The 20,409-nt window shown below is 43.3% G+C and overlaps 1 protein-coding gene across 2 annotated transcripts in view; it reads left to right on the top strand.

The window, feature by feature from the left end:
* The window catches only part of TPR (translocated promoter region, nuclear basket protein), a 64,098-nt gene extending 43,729 nt beyond the window's left edge, over nt 1-20,369 (top strand). Inside the window, exons 35-51 of one of the 2 annotated variants that reach the window (XM_015415250.1) lie at nt 24-85; nt 2,286-2,494; nt 3,229-3,501; nt 4,197-4,345; nt 5,237-5,320; nt 7,132-7,332; nt 8,958-9,092; nt 9,920-10,010; nt 10,797-10,975; nt 12,071-12,139; nt 13,103-13,194; nt 13,699-13,805; nt 14,580-14,675; nt 15,489-15,645; nt 18,282-18,400; nt 19,299-19,397; nt 20,197-20,369. In XM_015415250.1, coding sequence (XP_015270736.1) covers nt 24-85; nt 2,286-2,494; nt 3,229-3,501; nt 4,197-4,345; nt 5,237-5,320; nt 7,132-7,332; nt 8,958-9,092; nt 9,920-10,010; nt 10,797-10,975; nt 12,071-12,139; nt 13,103-13,194; nt 13,699-13,805; nt 14,580-14,675; nt 15,489-15,645; nt 18,282-18,400; nt 19,299-19,397; nt 20,197-20,252 — 2,178 coding nt within the window. In that variant the 3' untranslated portion in view covers nt 20,253-20,369. Of the gene's footprint in view, nt 1-23; nt 86-2,285; nt 2,495-3,228; nt 3,502-4,196; nt 4,346-5,236; nt 5,321-7,131; nt 7,333-8,957; nt 9,093-9,919; nt 10,011-10,796; nt 10,976-12,070; nt 12,140-13,099; nt 13,195-13,698; nt 13,806-14,579; nt 14,676-15,488; nt 15,646-18,281; nt 18,401-19,298; nt 19,398-20,196 lie in introns of both variants that reach the window. The other variant, XM_015415249.1, reaches the window with a different exon arrangement.
* Nucleotides 20,370-20,409: the final 40 nt, after the last annotated feature.

Raw genomic sequence — 20,409 nt, 5'->3', positions numbered from 1 at the left:
ACAGAAGCATCTTTTCCTAACAGGCTTCAGAACAGCAGAGGCAGATCACCCTTAAATCAACTCCTGCAGCTGGTGAGCGAGGAATGTGAGTTCTTGTTTAATTTTATCTACATTTCTCTTGATCTTTCCTATCCTTACTGTAAGAGCTGCTTCCATATACAGTGCAAACCTATGTGAGTGTACTGTCCTGAACATGCTTTAAATAAAGCTGTGATTTTTCTGGTGCATGGATCAGAGTAAAGATATGTGACTAAAGCCACCATAAAGACTTGCTTTACAGTTACAGATTGCCCATCAGTGCCGTTTAGGTAAAAAGATAATTCAGATCCTTTGCACTAGAGAGCCTAGATTCTAGATGGTAGGAAGAATCGGTTGCATATTCCCACCATGCATCATAAAGGCCCCACATTACTGGATGTACAAACTTTCTACAAGTCTCTTTACTTTGATGAATAGTTAACATAATTGTTTGTATAATTAAAAAAACTATGTGTGCAGTTCTTACATTTTTTGTACACGGGGACATAAGTTGCACGCTGATGAAAGTAGCTGGATTTGAGCCCGGTAGCACCTTAAGAGACCAACAAGATTTTGGGGGTAAGAGCTTTTGAGAACCAAAACTCTTTTGATCAGAAGGGATGAGAGAGAGTCAGCTTTGAGTTTGACTCTCAAAAGCTCATGTCTCAACATTCTTGTTGGTCTCTAAGGTGCTACTGGATTCAAAGCTAGCTGTTCTAGCGAAGACCAAAACGACTGCCCTCTGATGCAAAGGTGTAAAAATCCTGTTTCCAGTAATGGCCATTCATATGCCGACTGGAACCTCATAAGCAAGGTCTGAGAGCGTACCTGTCCTCCTCCACTGATAGTATCAGCAATTGGACCGCTGCCTCTGGGCTTGGAGATTCACCAAGCTCTGTTTACAGTGGTAGCTGTTTTCCGTGAAGTTGATTGCCCATTACCATATCCTGGTAGAAAAAGTCTTGAGCTGTTTTCCTTGAAATACTACTTTTTGCCTGTTCTGAGTCTGCTGCCTTGTAATATTCACCTGGTGTTCCTCACATTATAAAAGACTGAGAAATCTCCCATCGCCTCCATATTCGTGTTGCCTCCCCCGCCCTGCGGCCCTTTAATCTAAATGAAAACCTGCCAAATGCTTTAACCTTGTAGAAAAGGTGGTCCAGCTTTTGGATCATTTGGGTTGCTCTTTTGCAGATGGGAGTGATCACTGTATATATGAAGTTAGGAATTCGGGGGGTGGGGGCAGTGTGTATTTTGTTGCTCAGACTTAGCACCAATGTTCCCTCTAAGCTGTGGAGTCTCGTGAGCAAAAATTCTACTTTGTGAGCTACCGGAATTAAAGTTGTGAGCGAGCGATTTGACTACTGAAGAAATTAGTTTGCTCTGGAACCACATCCTTCCTGAGCTGAGACAAAAATGTGTGAGCTGGAGGCTCAAAAACTGTGAGCTAGCTCACACTAGCTCAGCTTAGAGAGAACACTGCTTGGCCCAGTATCTTATTTGCCATTCTGTTACCCAGGTCAGACCTCTGCTTTGGCTTTCACTGTACTGGATAATTAGGTGCCATGCGCAGATGTGACCACCTCACTCTTCACCCCTGACTTCAGCAAACCAAATTGGGGATCCCCAGGCTGCTATTTGCGGTGTTTAAATAAAGAGCAGGGTATCCATTCATTCTAAAAGACTGGTCAAGGAATACTTTGCTTTGCATAATCCAAGTTGGGTCTTCCTCAACAAGTCATGTTCTTCTATAAAGTATTCTTGCTTTTAATTGTGCTTTCTACCATTCCTTAGGCCAGATGTTAGGCTGATGGGTCTGTAACTTCCCAGATCTTTGGATCCCATTTTTTTAAATGTGTCATGATCTGCTTTTAGAAGCTGTGAAATAAAATGTCGGCAAGATATCTCATGTTCAGATTTTTTTTTAAAAAAGGATGCTGTGGTTGTAACCCATGCACACACAAGTCATGCGTTGTCCCCCAGAACACCGCTTCCTGCTGTATTAATTATCTTCCACATATCCTTTCACAGTGACAGTGTTGAGGTATGAAGTGTAAATGCAGGAACTTCTCTAGATTTGATCATGCACAAAGGGGAGGGCTTGTGGGTCTAACTAAATCCATATACAATTTATGTTCTGTGCACTGAGACTCTCTCTGCCCCACGTATCCCTCTGCTGTTCTCTCTTTTGAGGAAGTTCTGCTGCAGTTGTGATGTGCTTAAAAGGACATCCTCGCAAGTGCAAACAATTTTCGGTTTGTTCCTAGTGCTAGTACTTCGGATCCGCCGACAGCCAATATCAAACCGACACCTGTTGTGTCCACCCCAAGCAAAGTGACAGCTGCTGCCATAGCTGGGAATAAGTCCACCCCGAGAGCCAGTATCCGTCCCATGGTTACTCCTGCTACAGTCACCAACCCTACAACTACCCCAACAGCAACCGTCATGCCAACCACACAGGTGGAGACTCAAGAAGGTAAGGGCATATCTCCTAAAAATCTAGAAACGAGTAGTCAGCTCTGTAATTCCTTGGGCTCCATATGTTTTCTTAAAAATGGAAAGAGTTGACACCAGCCACTCCAGCTGTAGAAACTCTTTGCTGTACTGTGCTGCCACACCTGAATTTCGGAATGGATACCATGAAAATGTAAGATGCCTTTGGACTGGAATATTTGTGGTACCTGTTCTAGTGCGAAATCAAGGAAATAGAAGAAGAGATTGGATTTATACCCTGCCCTTCACTACCCAAAGGAATCTCAGAACAGTTTACAATCTCCTTTCCTTTCCCTCCACTCAACAGACACCCTGTGAGATAGGTGGGGCTGAGAGAGCTCTTTTGAGAACTGCTCATGATAGCTCTGAAAGAACCGAAGGTCTCACCAGCAGCTGCATGTGGAGGAGTGGGGAATCAAACCCAGTTCTCCCAAATTAGAGTCCACTCTCCTAACCACTGCACCAAACTGGCTCATGCAGTAATTTTGTGCAGTCTAAGCAAACAGGGAGGCAAGGGCAAGTTGAAATTCCTTATCTCTCTTCCCCCCCCCCCCGATTTGTGTTGATGTTCTTCAGCAACTGGGTTTTAGCAGTTTGAAGTCATGATTGTAAAAGAATAGCCCGTTGCACTGTTCACCAGCTATAGTTTGGCAGCTCCGTGTTTGTTACAATGCTGATGCAGCTAAAGCGAGTGGCTGCGGCCATTTTATGTTTCAGCTATGCAGTCGGAAGGGCCAGTTGAGCACGTCCCAGTCTTTGGAAGCACCAGTGGGTCTGTGCGTTCCACAAGCCCCAATGTCCAGACCTCGCTCTCTCAGCCCATCCTCACAGTTCAGCAGCAGACTCAAGCCACGGCTTTTGTGCAGCCCACTCAGCAGAGCCATCCTCAGATAGAACCGGCTGCTCAGGAGCCGGCCCCAACCATTTTGGAGGTTGTACAGAGCTCGCAGATGGAAAGACCTTCTACATCAACAGCAGTGTTTGGCACAGGTTAGTTTAACTGAATTTCCTTCAACAAAAGTGGCAGCCAGTTGAGCCTCTGGATTTAGGAGGAGCAGGGTGTAAACTGTTACGCAGGTTTATAGCAACTGCATACAGTAGCTACAGTCATATAAACAAGTGAAGCTGCCTTACTCTGAGCCCGTTCATTGGCTTATCAAAGTCTCTGTTGTCTGCTCTGGCTTGGATCCACTGGACGTTTTCTGCAGAGGGAGCCTGGAGATCTGTAGAGCGTGATTTCCCCCTTCTTGTCACAGTCCAAAATGCTGCCTTGGAACACTGCTCCCAGGGAACAGGGAATCCCCATGAATAGCATGTAAGGATTTGGAGGTTTGCTGCAGGAAGGAGAACTGGTGAGAAGCTCTGTAGTGGATCCAAGCCTCTGACTAGCAGTGGCTCTCCAAGGTTTTTCAGGTAGAGGTCTTTCACATCAACTGCTACCAGATCTTCTCTCCTTCACATATTATGCTTACTCTGTATGTTGGTCTTAAGACTGTAATAATAAAACTAAACTAAACTACCAGATCCTTTTAACTGCAAAGCCAGGTACCTTACCACTGAGCCTCAAAGGCCAACAGTAGGATCAGGTTGTTCTCGAAATAGCCATTATAATTGATTTCCCTTAAGACTCTTTCTTAAGACTTTGTGAAATGTGTTTGGAGTATAACAAAGCCCTACTGCTTAAGTTTCAGCTACACCAAGTTCTTCTTTACCCAAACGTCAGCGAGAAGAAGAAGATGAAAGTACAGTTGAAAACTCAGAACAACTTTCGGAGGAAATGGTTGATGTGCCTCATTCCAAGAAACTGAGAACTATACAAAGAGTTGGACCGGAGGTTTGTAAGAACAAAAATCATTCTGCTAATTTGGTTGTGTTTGTTCATCACCGCATCTCGTCTGAAGAAGATTCAGTTGTCCTAGGAAGCTGATTTATAAATGATAAGCCAATAAAGTGGGGTGGGTGGGCTTCAAGTCTATTGCCGCATCGCATTATCATAATCTCAGACACACTTTTCAATGGAAGCACTCCATACATCCAATTCAGACAATTATTGATCAAGTAATTACAAGTCAAAAGAATCTATGTCCATGTGTTGAATACAGCCTGTGGTATAAGTGCCAAAATCAGTTGTACTCATGCAATAAAGTAAGCATGACCCTCAAAATCCAAAACTCTTAATACCATTAGGGACTTCTTGAGGAGAATGTAGTCACTGCGGAAGGGAAGTTTATATGACGTCTTGGATCCAGTGGAGTGTTTTAGTGGATGAAAGGACTTCTAACTATGGAGTGTGACTTTCTCACATGAACAGCATTTTGGGGAGCAATTTGGACTGCTGTGGAAGGGAGGAGGCAAGGAAGTCACACTACATAATCAGAAATCCTTCCATCCATGGAAACACCTGGGTGAATCCAAACCACTTTAGTTTTTTAATCCCATGGTTACATAAAATTTGAAGGGATAAATATGGTATGAGTTTAGGGGATCAGGCTGGAGTAGATTGGCTGTTATTAATTTATTATTAAATTATTAAATATTTACAGCTTTGTGGTTAGGAGAGCTAGATAGCACTTCTTGTGGGGAGGGGAAGGAAAAGGGATTGTAAGCCGCTCTGAGACTCATTTGCGTAGTGAAGGGCGGGGTTTAAATCCAATCTCCTCCTAATCCTCATCTTCTTCTTCATGACAATTCACTTTGTGTGATCTGTGATGAATTAATATTTCAGGAGGAGGTAACTGCAGACGAGAGTACAGATGGAGAAATAGAAACCCAGGTCTACAATCAAGACTCGCAGGATTCTATGGGAGAAGTAAGCAGCAGAATAGTTCTGCATCAAATATGTTTGTCACACGGCTAATAACCAAAAAGCCTCCTATCCGCTTGCGTGGGATATGTATGTGCCAGTTTTCCCTTTTGGCAGCAGCAGCTTGTTTTATTGTGGAGGGTCACTTTCAGGAGCTTCCAAAGGGGCAGCTCTAAGCAGCAGGACCTGTAGAGCGTGAGTATAGGACCGTTCAGTACTTTCTGGATCCCAACCCATGCCTTGATGCATATTTGTCAAACCCATTTCTAACTATTGGGAAGCAGTTTTGTACACTGCATCTCTGTGCAAGTAAACTCAGCAGGGAACTGCCTGTTAAAAACCTAATAGTGGTTGCAGTGCATTCCTTGGCAACTCCTCACCCTAATGGTTAAGAGAGGTTGCATATGGGTCTAGCTTCTTTTTCTTTTTTGGAGATTTTTATTTATTTATTTTGCATTGGCCCATGATCTGCTTTCCTGGCACATATTTGGACATTGGGGTGGGGATAAGTCATTGGTGGAACAACCAGACTCGAGTGCTACCAGGTTTCTGGATATCACTTTCCTATTTATCACTGTGGTAGAATTGCATGCTGTGTTACCAAAGAGGTGGTCTCGTAATTAGTTGGGGGAATTAGCTTTAAGGAGACGGAGGGAGAAAGGGGTAACTGGGATTCTCCGCTTATATTTACGGGGATTTTTCCCTGAAGAGAACTCTCAAAATAAGCCAGGCACGTGTTCAACTAGAAAGGTTTTTTATTAAAAGAGAGAGTAAAAATCAAACTTCACAAACAATAAACACACACAGCTAGCTAAGGAAAGGCAGGTGGAAACGGAAGGGCTATGATTACAAGTCTCGGAGGGAAGAGGCCTGCAGAGGCAGTAGCAAAATGGCCAGCGTTTCAGGGAGAGAACACCCAACAGATTGGGGGTGTGGGTATGGCTCCAAGAATACATACTCTGCATGGCTGGTTAGGTGTTCTTGATTATCACTACAAGCACTTTATAGTATTAATTGCACTTAAGTGTGTGTAATGTAGGACTGTTTTATCTTGTTTATAATTGTTTTATCTTGGCACATGGTGCCGTTAATTGTGAGCTGCCCTGAGCTCGTCTGCGGGGAGGGCGGGATATAAATCGAATAAAATAACTACATAAATATAGGGCAAAATTGGCCCTCGGGCAAGCTGTTGTAATGCCCCAGAAACAATAACTTGTTGGGTTTTTTGGAGGTGGACAGAAAAGATAGGAGAGGATTGATGGGTTTTCCCAAGTTATGCAAAAGGCGTGAAAGACCTTGATGACCCTGCAAATACCGGATGGGAAGCTGATGGGTTTGGTGAATAGCGAGGGATGATTAAGTGTCACTTAATTAGGGTAAGTGGTGCAGAGGAAGTAAGATTGGACTTGATGAGATTAGGCCAAGGGTGAGTCAATAAGTTTGGGGAGACCCATTGTCCTAAAATTATGCATCTCTCCAGAGCATGGAGAGGTCCATTAACCAGTCAGCCACTCTGACTCACCGTCCAAAATACTTTCCCAAGCTCATACCTGGCTGGCATCCATTTTGTTCCATTTTAGGCCAGGCAGTGTCTTGCACTATGATTTTTGATGTGATATTTTAAGAAGGGTGTTTCTGCCTCTCTAAGCTATAAACTGCCCCTCTGGGAGAGGAGGGGTCTGACTGCTAACAGCTATGCCTCGCACAGTACCCTTAGGTCTGCAGTTACCTCAGCAAGCCGAGGAATGCTCACAGACTGACCTTTTTAGGTCTTTAAAAATACCACTAATTTATTTATCTTTTCTCTCGTTTTGAAGGGTGTTACACAGGGGGAGTATGCTCCCATGGAAGACAGCGAGGAGACGTCTCACTCACTCCCAGTAGACCTTGGGTCTCTTCAGTCGGACCAGCAGAATACATCATCATCCCAGGACGGCCAGGGAAAGAGAGATGATGTTATTGTAATTGACAGTGATGATGAAGAGGATGACGATGAGGAAAATGATGGAGAACCCGAAGTATGTACACTACAAGTTTCCTTGGTTTTTTTTTAAACACCAAGAAACATCCAACGCATTCTACCACTCCATTCAGCAAAATTTGAAGCTGTCCTCCAATTTAAGTGGCTTTTTCAGTGGCAGGAGGGGGGAAACTTTCTTAGGCTGGGGGAAGATGTCAAACTTTGCAGTGAAATGGTAGGGTACAAGTCACTAAATTACTGTATGATTTATACAAGTTAATGGCTCTATAGTAAGTCAAAACTGAGGCCTTTTTGTTTACAGACACATGCAGAATGCTATTTGTTTAGAGATATGAGGGCTTGGGAGAAAAACTAGAAAATCCTGGGGGAGTTGGGGGGACAGTTTTTTCCCCAAGGCGCTTTTTCAGTTTTTCTAACAGAAACATTGGAAAATTTGGGGGAACACTGAATCTCCCTGTGGGATCAGCTGCTTTGTGGGTTCTTTGGGGCAGTCCAAGACTGCCCAAAAGAGCCCCAGCTTAACTGCCTCTCAGCTGTTTTTTTGCAGCTTTGCCGCCGGGTTTCCCCACCACCACCACATTTTTCAGTTCGAGTCTATTGGACCTGAAAAAAAATGCGATTTCCAAAAAAAACAACCCAGATCTGAATACTTTACTGGTATTGGGATCTGGTTTTTTCAGGAATCTTGAAATTTTTTTCAAGTCCAAGAGACCCAAACTCAAAAATACTGAGGGGGAAAAAATGCACACCCCTAGTTGTGTGTGTTAATAATTTTTAATGTTTTTTTTAATTAATGTTATAAGTCAATGTTAATTATTTTCATTAACTGTTATGGAAGATAGTGTCTTGTGCCAGCATAGTTACCAAATCAATGAGACCTTGTTCCGCAATTGCAGGCTACTGTTCTTGATTCTGATTACTTGCATGGGAGCCAGGAAGAGGTCTCTAGTGCTGTGTGGACTGAGTGCAGTTGCTGCATCAGAACCATCTGTGATTGAGCCAGTACCCATAATGCTGCCGCCGCCACCCTTTAAAAAGATTTGAATTTAACTTAAATATAGGAAAAGAGAGTGGGGAGAGGTGGCTATGCTCAGTGTCTTGTGAGGTGTTTTCTAGATTTTTTTTAGTCAGGTGAGGCCTTTCTTTAAAATAACAAGCCAAGTCTTAAAGGCGCCATTGGACTCCAACTTTGTTCAAGCCAAGTCAAGATAACCCAAATAGCAAGTGTTTCAACAGGGGGAACATTTTCTCCCCAGTTCTGACTGCTGCTTGGGTTGGATCCCGCTAAACTTTCCCACTAATAGCAGGAACTTCCATTAGCAGAGTGGAACTTCCTTGCGTCTCCTCACCCCAGTTGACTGCAGCCAGCTGATCTCCCTCAAATGCTGCTCCTGGGGAACCTCGTAAACAGCATGATGAGGGAGCTGGACGCTTGCAGCAGGAGCAGCGAGTCAGTGAAATTTGCCCCTGCCTTTCTGTTAGCACTAATCTATTTATTCTTGCTGAGACTCAATGCAGATTACACAGTGTAAGGCAATAAACAATTCACAAACGATTGACAGGATCCAACCCAGTGACTAATCTCAAAAATGTCGAAGAGGGTGCTAGGCGAAGTCAGAATTTGTCGGTTTCGGTGTCCTCTGAAATGATATCCCCTTGTAGGAATATGAAGACGAGGAAGAGGATGATGAGGACGAAGATGATGAAGACACAGGGATGGGAGACGAAGGTGAAGACAGTAATGAAGGCACTGGGAGCGTTGACGGGAACGATGGGTATGATGCTGATGAAACAGAGGTAAGAATGCCAGACAAAAATGGGCTGCTGGGGGCAGGGGGTTGCATCTCAGTTTCTTCTTATTAATATTTTATTAAATTTGTCACAGAGTATAATCAAGTAGGAGCTGCGGTGGCTCAAGTGGTTAAGACGTTGAACTGCAGGCTGTGGAAGGTCGGTAGTTCAGCAGTTCGAGACCCGGGTGCCGCATGATGGAGTGAGCTCCCGTCTCTAGTTCCAACTCCTGCCAACCTAGCAGTTCGAAAGCAAGAAATTGCAAGTAGATAAATAGGTACCACTTTGGTGGGAAGGTAGCAGCATTCCATGCGCCTTGGTGTTTAGTCATGCCGGCCACATGACCACGGAAACGTCTTCGGACAGCGCTGGCTCTTTGGCTTTGAAACGGAGATGAGCACCGCAACCCTAGAGTCAGATTCGACTGGCTTTCGAGCAAGGGAACCTTTACCTTTACCTTATAATTGAGTAACATTATAATTTGATATTGAATACATAACATTGAACAAAAACAGTGTATTAACTTATCAAGTAAAGGTGTAAAACACATACAAAGATTCAACATCTGTGAAATATGTGCAATAGAAGTCAAGAGTAACCAAACATCAATCTTGTGAGTATGTGACCAGAATCCTCAAAGTGACACACAGTGCTTGTAAAAGGCAACAGATTTAAAGCCCGGTAGAAATCATAGGATGAAAAGTTTCTAGAGAAGGATCACACACACACACACACACACACACACGAAAGCTTTTTTCACAAGGTGTATGCAACTGTGTGCTTCATTCCTGAGGTTTCCATTGAGTTTTCTTTTTTTGTACATTTGTGTCCAGGGTGCTGATGGAATGGATCCCAGTACAGAAACTGAAGAGAGCCTTGCTGGAGGTGAAAGCAGCCAGAGAGCAGCTGACTCTCAGAACTGTGGTATACATACCTAATAATGAGTCTTCATTAACAGTAATAGTTTGCATGGTAGCTGCACTCCCCGTAGACGGGAACCCCATCTGCCAGCAGGGGAGTGGGGGAGCAATCGTTCCCCATCTGCTTCTCCCGTCCACTCTCTGCTTTGCTCCCCCAGAACAGGATTGGGGAGGAGCAGCATGTCAGGCCACAGTGGGAAAGGGTGACTTGCATGCTTGCTTCCCTGAGTTGCTGGACTTACCTTCCAATTAATCCAAAGCCGTGTCTTCCATACCTGGGAAAAATATTTTTTTTCAAACCCTCTCATTCTTGGGGTGTGAACTGGGTCCAAAAATTAGAGGAAATGGTTATGCCGAACCCCCTGAAAAGTCAGAACTGTGGCTTGTGAGATTGATTCATGATGTACCCTTTTCCCATGCTCAGGATGTAGCAGTTGCTTGGGGGTGTTTACTTATAACTTTCAGGAGGTGCAGCCATACCATTTTATTTGCCAGGACTTTGATTGGGGCATAACCTTCCAGTCTCTCTTGGCTGCAGGGGGTTATTTGGGGGTTTTGTTCGTTGGTTTGAGCCACAAGGAAAGTTGCCATTTAAATATTGTAAATAATCGTAATCCATTTCTCATTAATCAGAAATGCTGTTTTGGGAGCAAAATAGAACTTGTGGTGTTAATAACTGTTCTCTGTTCTACTTTGGGGCAAAATGTATTCCTTTTTTCAGCTTCCCAGTTCAGTACATTCATTAAAATAATCCACTGCCTCTCACCGAATATTATTCCTTTACCATAAGGTGATGGGAGCGCAGGTGTTGCCGAGTCCACCTTCTCTCAGGAAAGCCCAAGAGAACAGCAGCCAACCTCTGCTTCTGAGAGACAGACACCACGTCCACCTCGACCCCACCCATTACCACCACGGCTGACCATTCACGCTATTCCTGCTCCACCACAGGAGCTGGGGCCACCTGTGCAGGTGTGTTGTCTCCGTCCAAACCTTTGAAATCTCTCAGAGAACTGCCATGCGAAGTTTTTTATTTCTGTGCATCTGGAAAACTACTCTGGGGTGGTTCTTTTTTGGACCAGAAATATTAGGTCTCTTGAGTGATTATGAATTGCCATGCCTGACTAAGCTTTATTTCCTCCTCTTCGAGGCTGTCAGTAGTGTTGTGCAACAAGCACAGAAATAAAAAGTGTTCAGGAGTAACGGTGGGAGCTGAAATTATAGCCCATTTTATAGTAAAATCAATACTTCCTCTGTAAAAGTGTAATTTAAAAAAAGCTTAGCTGTAACCCATTGGAGTCTCTGCCCTTTTACTTGGTTGTCATTACTGTGTGCCAGTAGAACATGAGGATTCAGCAAGGGGTTTTCTACACTCTTTTTTGTATGAAGCTCCTTTTGTGTGAGCTGCTGGGCAATCTGGAGGACATTCCTCTGTTTAGGGTTGCGCTTACTAGTACCAAGGCATGTTTCAGTGCGCATATGACTTTCTTCAATGTAACAAGAGCCAATGGTCTCTTTTTAAAAAAAAAATAACAACCCTCATGTTATATTAAATTACTAATGTGCTTTAAAGCATATGTTAATATTTGACTGTTGTTCAGTGAAAAGAAATGCTTACATTAGGATTGTTCCTTTTAAAATAAACTTGTTATTGTTGTGAGAGAAGGATGTATTTTGCTGTTGCTAAACTTTGGACCTGCAAACCTTGCTGTTAATCTAAGGGAGATGGAGAGAGCATCTTCGTCCCATCTTCCCTCGGGATGGCCATGCTTGCTTTAAACTGGCAAGTGACCCATCAACGTACATAGGTGTGCACAGCAGAACACAATTGCATTCACTTGCTCTGTAACTCAGTCTGAGTCCTTGGTACTCTTCTTCCGTTCTCCTCTCTCCCTGTCCCAAACACATTAGTACCTCCAAAGAAGGTACAGTTTTAGAATTGAAGGATACTGTTTCCTACCTTTCCTCTGTCTGCATGGAATATGCTGTACTGGATGTGGCCAGTGGGCCTGAGGTTGCTCATCTGCTGGTAGATGGTCTGAAATATTTTAATTGTTTCCCTTGTAGAGAATACAGATGACTAGGAGGCAGTCAGTGGGACGTGGACTTCAGCTAACACCTGGCATAGGGGGCATGGTAAGAGTTATCTTTTTCCCACCCTCTGGTGAAGATGCCTGAATTGATTAAGTGCTGGATTCACTCTCAGCGACAGGCTCGTGACTGCACCTCCCCCCCCCCTGGATTTTTCATTTTGTGGGGTACATGTTATGCTTATAGTTAAAAATAGTAAATAACTGGAGAATTTGGGGGTGGAGCCTGAGGAGCACGGGGTTTGGGGGAGGGGCTTCAATGGGATATAATGCCACAGAGTCCACCTGGAGATCAGGTGTAATGCCAGGGAATCCCCAGCCACCACCTGGAGATTGGCTACCCCGAGAGAGAGAAAGAGAGATTGGGCCCCCCCCGCCGCCCATCAGTGGGGAGGCTGGGGAAGGAAAGGAAAGCTGCCCTGCCACTTCTGGTCAGTTTCACTCCGGGAGGAGCAGCTGTTAAACCTAACAGATTATGGGTGGGGAGCGAAACTGATCAGAAGCTGCAGGACGGCTCCCCCCACCCCCAGCCTTGCAGCTGCGGAGTTAGGCACACTGGGGGTGGGGGTGTCTGGCATCATCAGGTGGTGGGGCAGGGCTCGTGGGTGGTGGGGATCTGCCCCCAAATGCCCCACTGTGACTACAGGCCTGCTTTGTAGCCTGTTTCAAATGGAGCTGGTTATGTTAACTACGAAAAACAAGGCAAATTGATAATATTGTCTTCCATTTCCAATTTCTAACTTTCGGTATGAGGAGTTCAACAGACCTTCAAAACAAATTCCACAAAACTGGGGTGGTGATGTATTTTATGGGTAATACATACATTTACAACGAATTGTGTACCTTTCTTTGGAAACTGTTTAGAATGCTAGTCAGCTCCCTTGTTTGCTACACATTTCCATCAAAACATTAAACAAGAAGAACAAAGATGTTGGGGTTCGTGGTGGTTTAAGGATCTTGCAGTTTTTCTGTTGCTTTAGTTTGTGATCTTTAACGTTTTCTTTAGCAGCAGCACTTCTTTGATGATGAAGACAGGACAGTCCCCAGCACGCCGACGTTAGTGGTGCCACATCGTACAGATGGTTTTGCGGAAGCAATTCAGTAAGTGGATTCTGAGTTACGATGGTGAAGGCGTACTTTAAAATGGCTTCTCAGTTGAAGCCCACTTAGTGAAGTTAAAAGACCTGTCACTATTAATAAGCCTACAAGTCACATTAGTCCACCAACCTCTGAATTCTTTGAGGTTGCTGAAGCAGTCCATAATAGATGGCTGGGAGCCAGAAGCCTGTGGGGATCCCATTTGGTTATCATATATCTAATGGTGAACATGAACCTAAGTGCAGATAGTCAAATCCACAGATGAGGACTGCTACAGAAGGCAAAGGTCTTTATACCAACTTGAGGGGAACCCCCCCCCCCCCAGGAAAAAGAGCAAAGCTGTGAGGGCTGTGATGAGTAGGAGCTTTGACGAGAACTGGAGTTCGGGACCCGTGCTAGACAGTTTGTCTTATTTGTGCATTTCTCTTCCCTCCCCCCATTTGTTGTACAAAGAATCAGGGAATTTAGGAGACAGAATGCCACCCGTGTTGTTGTTGTTTTTAATAGTTCCCCTCAGGTTGCTGGAGTTCCTAGATTCAGGTTCGGGCCTCCTGAAGATATGCCACAGACCAGTTCAAGCCACTCTGATCTTGGCCAGCTTGCATCTCAAGGAGGTACACTTACCTAGCCGTTTTCTCTGTCTGTGTTATGTCTAATGGGATTTATGACAACCACAATAAGAAACTAGCTCAAACAAAAAAATCTCTCTGCTAAGCCAGGCAACTCAGTGTCTGGCCTGCCTTATGGGCAGATTAGGTGGTAAGAAAGACGTGACATGGTGAACCCTAGATTGTTCTCTGCCTCTTTAAAACATGCACAGAAAAGTTTGTCTAGTCTTGCAACTGCAGTTTTATTGTGAGATGGTAGAACTTGCTTGAAGTTTAATGTCGTCATGCATTCAAAGCAGGTGGTGAATGCTCTTCAACCATAAGCAAAACTTGAGAGTGATGGAGAAGGGTCTGCACTTTACCCGTCATTTACCCATAGCCACTTTCATCTGCTGCAGCTTAAATGACACTGTTGGTCGGGTTGAGTCTCAGGATGCTATTGGGACGTAGTCTGGTACTAGCTGTAGGGGTGAGTTTCAGGCTGTGCATCCACGGGGTCTGTTTTGCTCCAGGCTTAGCTGTCAAAAAGGATCATCCTCAAATTGTCCTTTTCCAGAGCTTCTCCTGTTCTGCCCCCATCTTTCCTAAAAAGTATTGCGGTCAGTGCAGGCTTGCATGCCATGTGGATGGAAAGGTTGTGTTTCTCACATTGCCATGTGGAAGCAGCCTCAGTTGCTGAGGCTGATATTTATTTATTTTTTTAAAGAAGTCTAGCTTGGATAGAGAATATCTTCTGCCCATCCTTCTGGCTCAGGTCATTAACTCCAGAATTGCTTGTAGGATTAGGAATGTACGAGACTCCTCTCTTCCTCGCCCACGAAGAAGAGTCAGGGGGGCGGAGTGTGCCGACAACTCCACTTCAAGTTGCAGCCCCTGGTGAGTACTGGGAATGTCCGCAATATTGTTTTGGTTGTGCAAATGTTTAGTTCACGTGGACTGTTTATCATACCATCTTGTGGTTGTGATAAAACGAGCCGCTGAAAATGAATTTAGTGCAACGTGTTTGCTTGTGACTGGTTTTTCCTACAAAGTGTGGCTTTCCATGTGGTTCCCATTTGGTGGACTTGCCCTGTTGAGCAAGAAATAAGTGACACGCTGTGTGTCAAGCATTGCTACAGTTTGCCGTGTAGAATGGCAGTGGCATGTGACTCAAATTGAGTCTCCTGACTGCACTCACAGTACCCAAAAAGGAGTAAGGGCTGGAGTCTCAAAGGAAAATCTGAAACAGTATACACAGCCCCCATTAGAAACTTAGGATCTAGGAGGAGCCTGAGTCTAGGCTTTTGGTGAGCAAAGGCTGAGCACCAAATAATACAGTGTCTCCAAATCCCTCCCTTTCTTTTCTGACTTTGCATCTGTTTCACAAATCTTCAGCTGCATTCCCCCCACCCTCCGCAACTTTATCAAACAATGCCTGACCTGTTAGACTGTGACCAGCCAGATAACCACCATGTTTTTGGTCAGTCCCATGCAGGTACTCTGTTTGCCCTGATTTCACAAGTAATTATCTTCTAATCGTTGTGAAATAAAGTATATGTGATAAATATATAGGTTAAAGAATGCATCTTCCATGATATTCAGTGAGAACAAGCTGCAGTTCTTAGAAACCCGGACTTTGTTATTGTAGTGGGGGGGTTTGCAGTACCATCTTGTAGCTGATTCTGTGCTTTCTCCACTCTTTGTGTCAAGTTTCTGTATTCACTGAGAGCACTGCTGCTGATGCTTCAGAACATGCGTCTCAGTCTGTCCCAATGGTTACGACTTCCACTGGGAACTTATCTACCACTTCAGAATCTGGAACCGGCGATGATGGCGATGAGGTTTTTGTGGAGGCAGAATCAGAAGGGTAAGTTCAGCTGTTGGTGGCTAAGACTTGATCCCGCTGGGCAGGGAGTGTGGCCTGTGCATAATCTTGTTGAAAAACCTCAATTCGCTTACCTGTCAAAGAACTCATTACATTTTCCCATACCACGAATATATCTATTAGTGGCTTGATGCCTTCTAAATTAACTTGCAAAGTAACACCGTGAATCCAGAAGGTTAAAAGGCTGTGCTCACCCATTCACTCACTACCTGGCCATCAAATTAGCCACTTTCTCTCAACCTCTTCCCCTTCCATCTGTAGAATGGGTACTGCAATCCAAACATCCAGGTTGATAGTTGGAAGTTATTCTGTGAGGTGCATAGAATATGCCAAAAGCATTGTGTAAATATTAATTGCAGCTTATCTCACCTGATCTCTCTCTCCTCCCAAAAGGGACAATTAAGGTATCTGTTTTAACCCCTTTATATCTGAAAGGCTTTTCAGGCTGCAAGTCCTTAAATGGAGCTGCCCTGCTTAGAGAGAGTGAATTGCTGCCATCTGCCTTTAGAGATGACTTCATGGATGCAGGACATGATTCACAAATTAATCCACTGGCTGTGGAAAATATGCACTCAATCCAGTCTAGTTTAGATTCAGATCCTCTGGCATTGGCAAAGACGTGAAGGTTTATAGACAGCTCAACTTGTGCAGGTCCATATAAAATGACTTGGCAGCAGTAGTAAATGAAATGTTATGTTCCTATGGCTAACATTGGCTGTGGCTGATAACTGGCACCAGACCACTTCATTTTTCATTGATAGCATGTGATCTTTGGGCTGCAGCAGTTAAACTTGGTTAAGATCAGCTCAGTAATTTCACCCCCAAACTTCCATGCCCAGTCAGCATGGTTGGTTTCCGATAGAGAGTTGTTTTGTGTGTGTGTGTGTGTGTTTTAGAAAACATCATTTCTTCAGAAATTAGCATTGTTCTATAGCAGCACGTCACTGTTCTGTTCAGATGTAGTTATTTTGAGACACTTGTATGGATACTGCTAAGCTAGTTCAAATCACCAGAAGAAAGTCCATCTGCAGGAAGTCGATGGGAGTTTGGTTGTTCATAAAGAAAATATTTTCCCAGTTCAGGAGAGCAGTAGACATCAGTTCTCTCCTAAGCACAGAGTCGGGCCATCTCTATTCCCCTGTATCATATCACATGCTCTTAAAACATACCAGGTTTAAGGTTAAACATAGTCAAAAGCAGGTGCTTGAACTTTATTATGAATTATTCCTTCTCCCCATACTGAAATCTAAAATGATGATTTTACCCAAAAAATTGAATCCAGGATAAGGCTGTGTCTTGATAGGGTTCAGACCATAGCCACAGCCTATTTAGATGGAAAATATATTCTAAAATTCCAGTAGATCAGTGTCCTTGTACATGTGTACCAAATAGAAGTTGAAGACACCCTGCACTATATCTTTGCTCTTCCCTATATAATATTCCCAGAGACAGATTTTTGAAAGATACTCTGGATTGAGTGATATGAACAAGATTTGCCTTCTGCTCTGTGCCTGGAATAAAATTACCTATTGAGTATCTTCATTTGCTTTGTAGTTTATTAACCTTGTCATAACTAAAAAAAACCAAACATGGCTGTTCAATAGAGCCTGCTTAGTATAGCTGATCTTGTGGAATAGTTATAAATCTTAATAATGTTAAGTAATGTTTTCTGCTGGAATATTGGGCTTTCTTGTGTTTTGTCTAGTGCATTGATTAGGATTAATGCTTAGGAGAGGATTAATGTTTTAAGAGCATGTGATATGCTACTGGGGAATAGGGACTGCCCAACACTGTGCTTGGAAGTTTAACGTCTACTGCTCTCCTGAAGTAGATTTTTTTTTTCTATTCATAGATTGCTTTCTGTAAACAAAAAAGCCTCAGGCTTGATTTTTAAATGGCTGGAGTTAACCAGGCATTCCCTATCCCTGTGATGTTTCTAAGAGCAGCCCTTTACTTTTTTCATGTAAGTGAATCAGTTTTCTCAATTCATGGGAAGAAGTACAGTCCTACATTCGGAAACAACATGGCATGGAAAGCAAAACTGCCGTTTCTTCCCTCGCATTTGGTTTCCTGGCCCTCTTTGGCAGGTATCCTGCAGAAGCCTCTTTGTGCAGTATCTCAGAGAAACTATTATCTCTTTTCTCGGGATGTGTTCTTCAAATATATGTTCTTAATGGTCAACATTAGTACTGAACAGTGTTCCCTCTAAGCTGAGTTAGTGTGAGCTAGCTCACAGTTTTGTAGCCTCCGGCTCACCCATTTTTGTCTAAGCTCAGGAAGGAGGGCTCCAGAGCAAACTAATTTATACAGCAGCCAAATTGCTCGCTCACAACTTTAATGCCAGTCGCTCACAAAGTAGAATTTTTGCTCACAAGACTCCACAGCTTAGAGGGAACATTAGTACTGAAGTTTTTTAAAGTTGCAATCACTGGCATTTATGAAAATGGGCTGGATAAAAATATTCATTTCTGTTGTTTCCCATGTTTAACATTTCCAGGTACAGGAGAAATTGGGCAGGAGGAGGTTATGTTTCCACTATAAATAAAACCAGTAAGGGGCTTTGTCCTCTCATTGATCTGTTGAAGTCTCATAATTACACATTTATCACTCCCCTTCAGAATTACTTCAGAGGTTGGTCTAGAGATTGATAGCCAGCAAGAAGAAGAATCATCTCAAACACCTGACGAATCAGACCTTCCTTCTACCAGTCAAGATCCTCCTTCAAGTTCATCTGCAGGTACGGCACAGCCCTATCAGTCAGGGTTAACTTGGGTAGTTGCTTATTCTCGGGTAGGTAGCCATGGTTGTCTGCAGTAATAGAACCAAATTAAGGCCAACACAGAGTAATAAGTGAATGAATGACATTGGAGTATTGACTTTTTAATTCTCCATTTAGAAGATCTGCATGTTTCCCCCAACAATTATTTTGTTATGCTGCTGGGCATTTGTGGAGGAGAGTGCAGATTTCAGTATAGGGAGTCAGGGTACTTTCTTGATCCAAGTGATAAAAAGTGGGTAAGGCCAGGTAGATTATTCTTACATGAAAGGTCTAAACACTGGATATTGAAGGCATCCCTCTGAAATTTGAGCAGATGGAAGGATTTCCATCCACAGAAGCATGATTTCCGTATCTTCCCCCTCCCCCCACCACTGCAGCCCAAAATGCCCCCTGAAATACTGGTCTCCAGGAGTAGTTTGGGGAAGATGTTGAAGGTCTGATGCAGAAAGAGGAAATCAAGAAAAGCCACATGCACGTGTGTGTGCATGGAAATGTTAAGACTGGATCCCAACCCATTGTGGGCCCTCAAGCCTCAGGAAAAGCGTAACGCTAGATTCTCTTTTTCAGTACTGAGTACTGAAAAAGGAGCCTACATGTCTCTTCATATTATTTTTATCATGCACTTAAGGATTAACATTCATGGAGGTAGATAACATGCTGAAAGATGAAAGCCCAAAACTGCTTTTTTTCCCAGTTTGAGGTTTTATTTGTATTTCCTACACCCTCACAAAAGTACAGAAGGCTAAAAATCAAGAGCAGCTGTATATTGAAATTCAGCCATGTCTACAGTTAATCCGCAGCTCAAGTCAAACTGCAGTCACAGCCATACTCTTTTCTCCCGTGACCTCTCTTCCAGACACAAGCAGTAATCATCCCAAGCCTTTTCGGCGGGTCAGGCTTCAGCCCCCAACACTGAGAACGGGAGTTCGTGGTCGACAGTTTAACAGACAGAGGGGTAGGTACCCTTTGGAGCTCACATAAGAATGGCTTTGTAACACTGTGCATGATCTCTTAACAAGTTTCCCCTCCTTGCTCTTAAAAAGACTGTATCGAGTAGTAGTGTAGCCACCAATGATATGCATGGAGCTGGATAATGTTGAATTCCCTGCCTCAAAGACTTTCAGGGAAAATTAAAAAACAAACAAACCTAAAGATGCTCCAGAAAATGCTATGGGTTTTTACCAAGAGAAAAAATGAATTTCAGTAGATCATAAATAAATATAAGTATCTCATCAGCAAAACACAAAAGCTTAACAAGGCATAGTTATTTATAAGCTCATGCCTTTTTTAAATGTGTCCGTTCCCTCAGTCTGAAGATCTTGTCAGTGCTAATGACATGTAGAATTGCCTGAAAATGATGGTTTGTTCAAAGAAATTAAAATTTGCATCCAAGTAATTGGTTTTTTTAGAGTCAGTATGCCAGTCGTCGTCCCCCCCCCCCAAAAAAAAACCCCAACAGTCATGTTTCTTTCACCATTCGATCTAGTTGTCAAAATCACATTTGGGATAAACCAGAGGTATTTCCAGCACAGGATGCTGTTTTTTTAATTGGTTGAAATAGATGTGATTAAAAAGGAAGTAATATGTACCCACAATAAAGCATGCAGTGTCTGATATATGTAAGATGGAGTTCATATCATAAAAAGAGTGTGTGGAAGGGGATCTCCTAGGAATCTTTCAATAGTGATGTTTAAATTAATGAAAGATTAATAACAATACTGGAATAAAAAGTAATTAATACTCTTTTCTTGCAGGGGTAACTCATGCAATGGGAGGAAGAGGAGGTCTAAACAGAGGAAATATTAACTGAGTTCTGTCAAAACAAAAACTTGGAGAAAGTGTATACTGTTCAGTTGGCTTCTATTCTGTATTTGTATAGCAGCCACCAAGCTTAAAGGCAGTTTTTAAACTTGGATTGGTGTATGAACATTTCATTGTCTTTTATTAATAAAAATAATGGAAATTGT

The sequence above is a fragment of the Gekko japonicus genome, unplaced genomic scaffold (assembly GCF_001447785.1).
Source record: "Gekko japonicus isolate JY-2015 unplaced genomic scaffold, Gekko_japonicus_V1.1 scaffold269, whole genome shotgun sequence".
Taxonomy (NCBI): domain Eukaryota; kingdom Metazoa; phylum Chordata; class Lepidosauria; order Squamata; family Gekkonidae; genus Gekko; species Gekko japonicus.
This window is presented reverse-complemented; position numbering and strand designations above follow the sequence as displayed.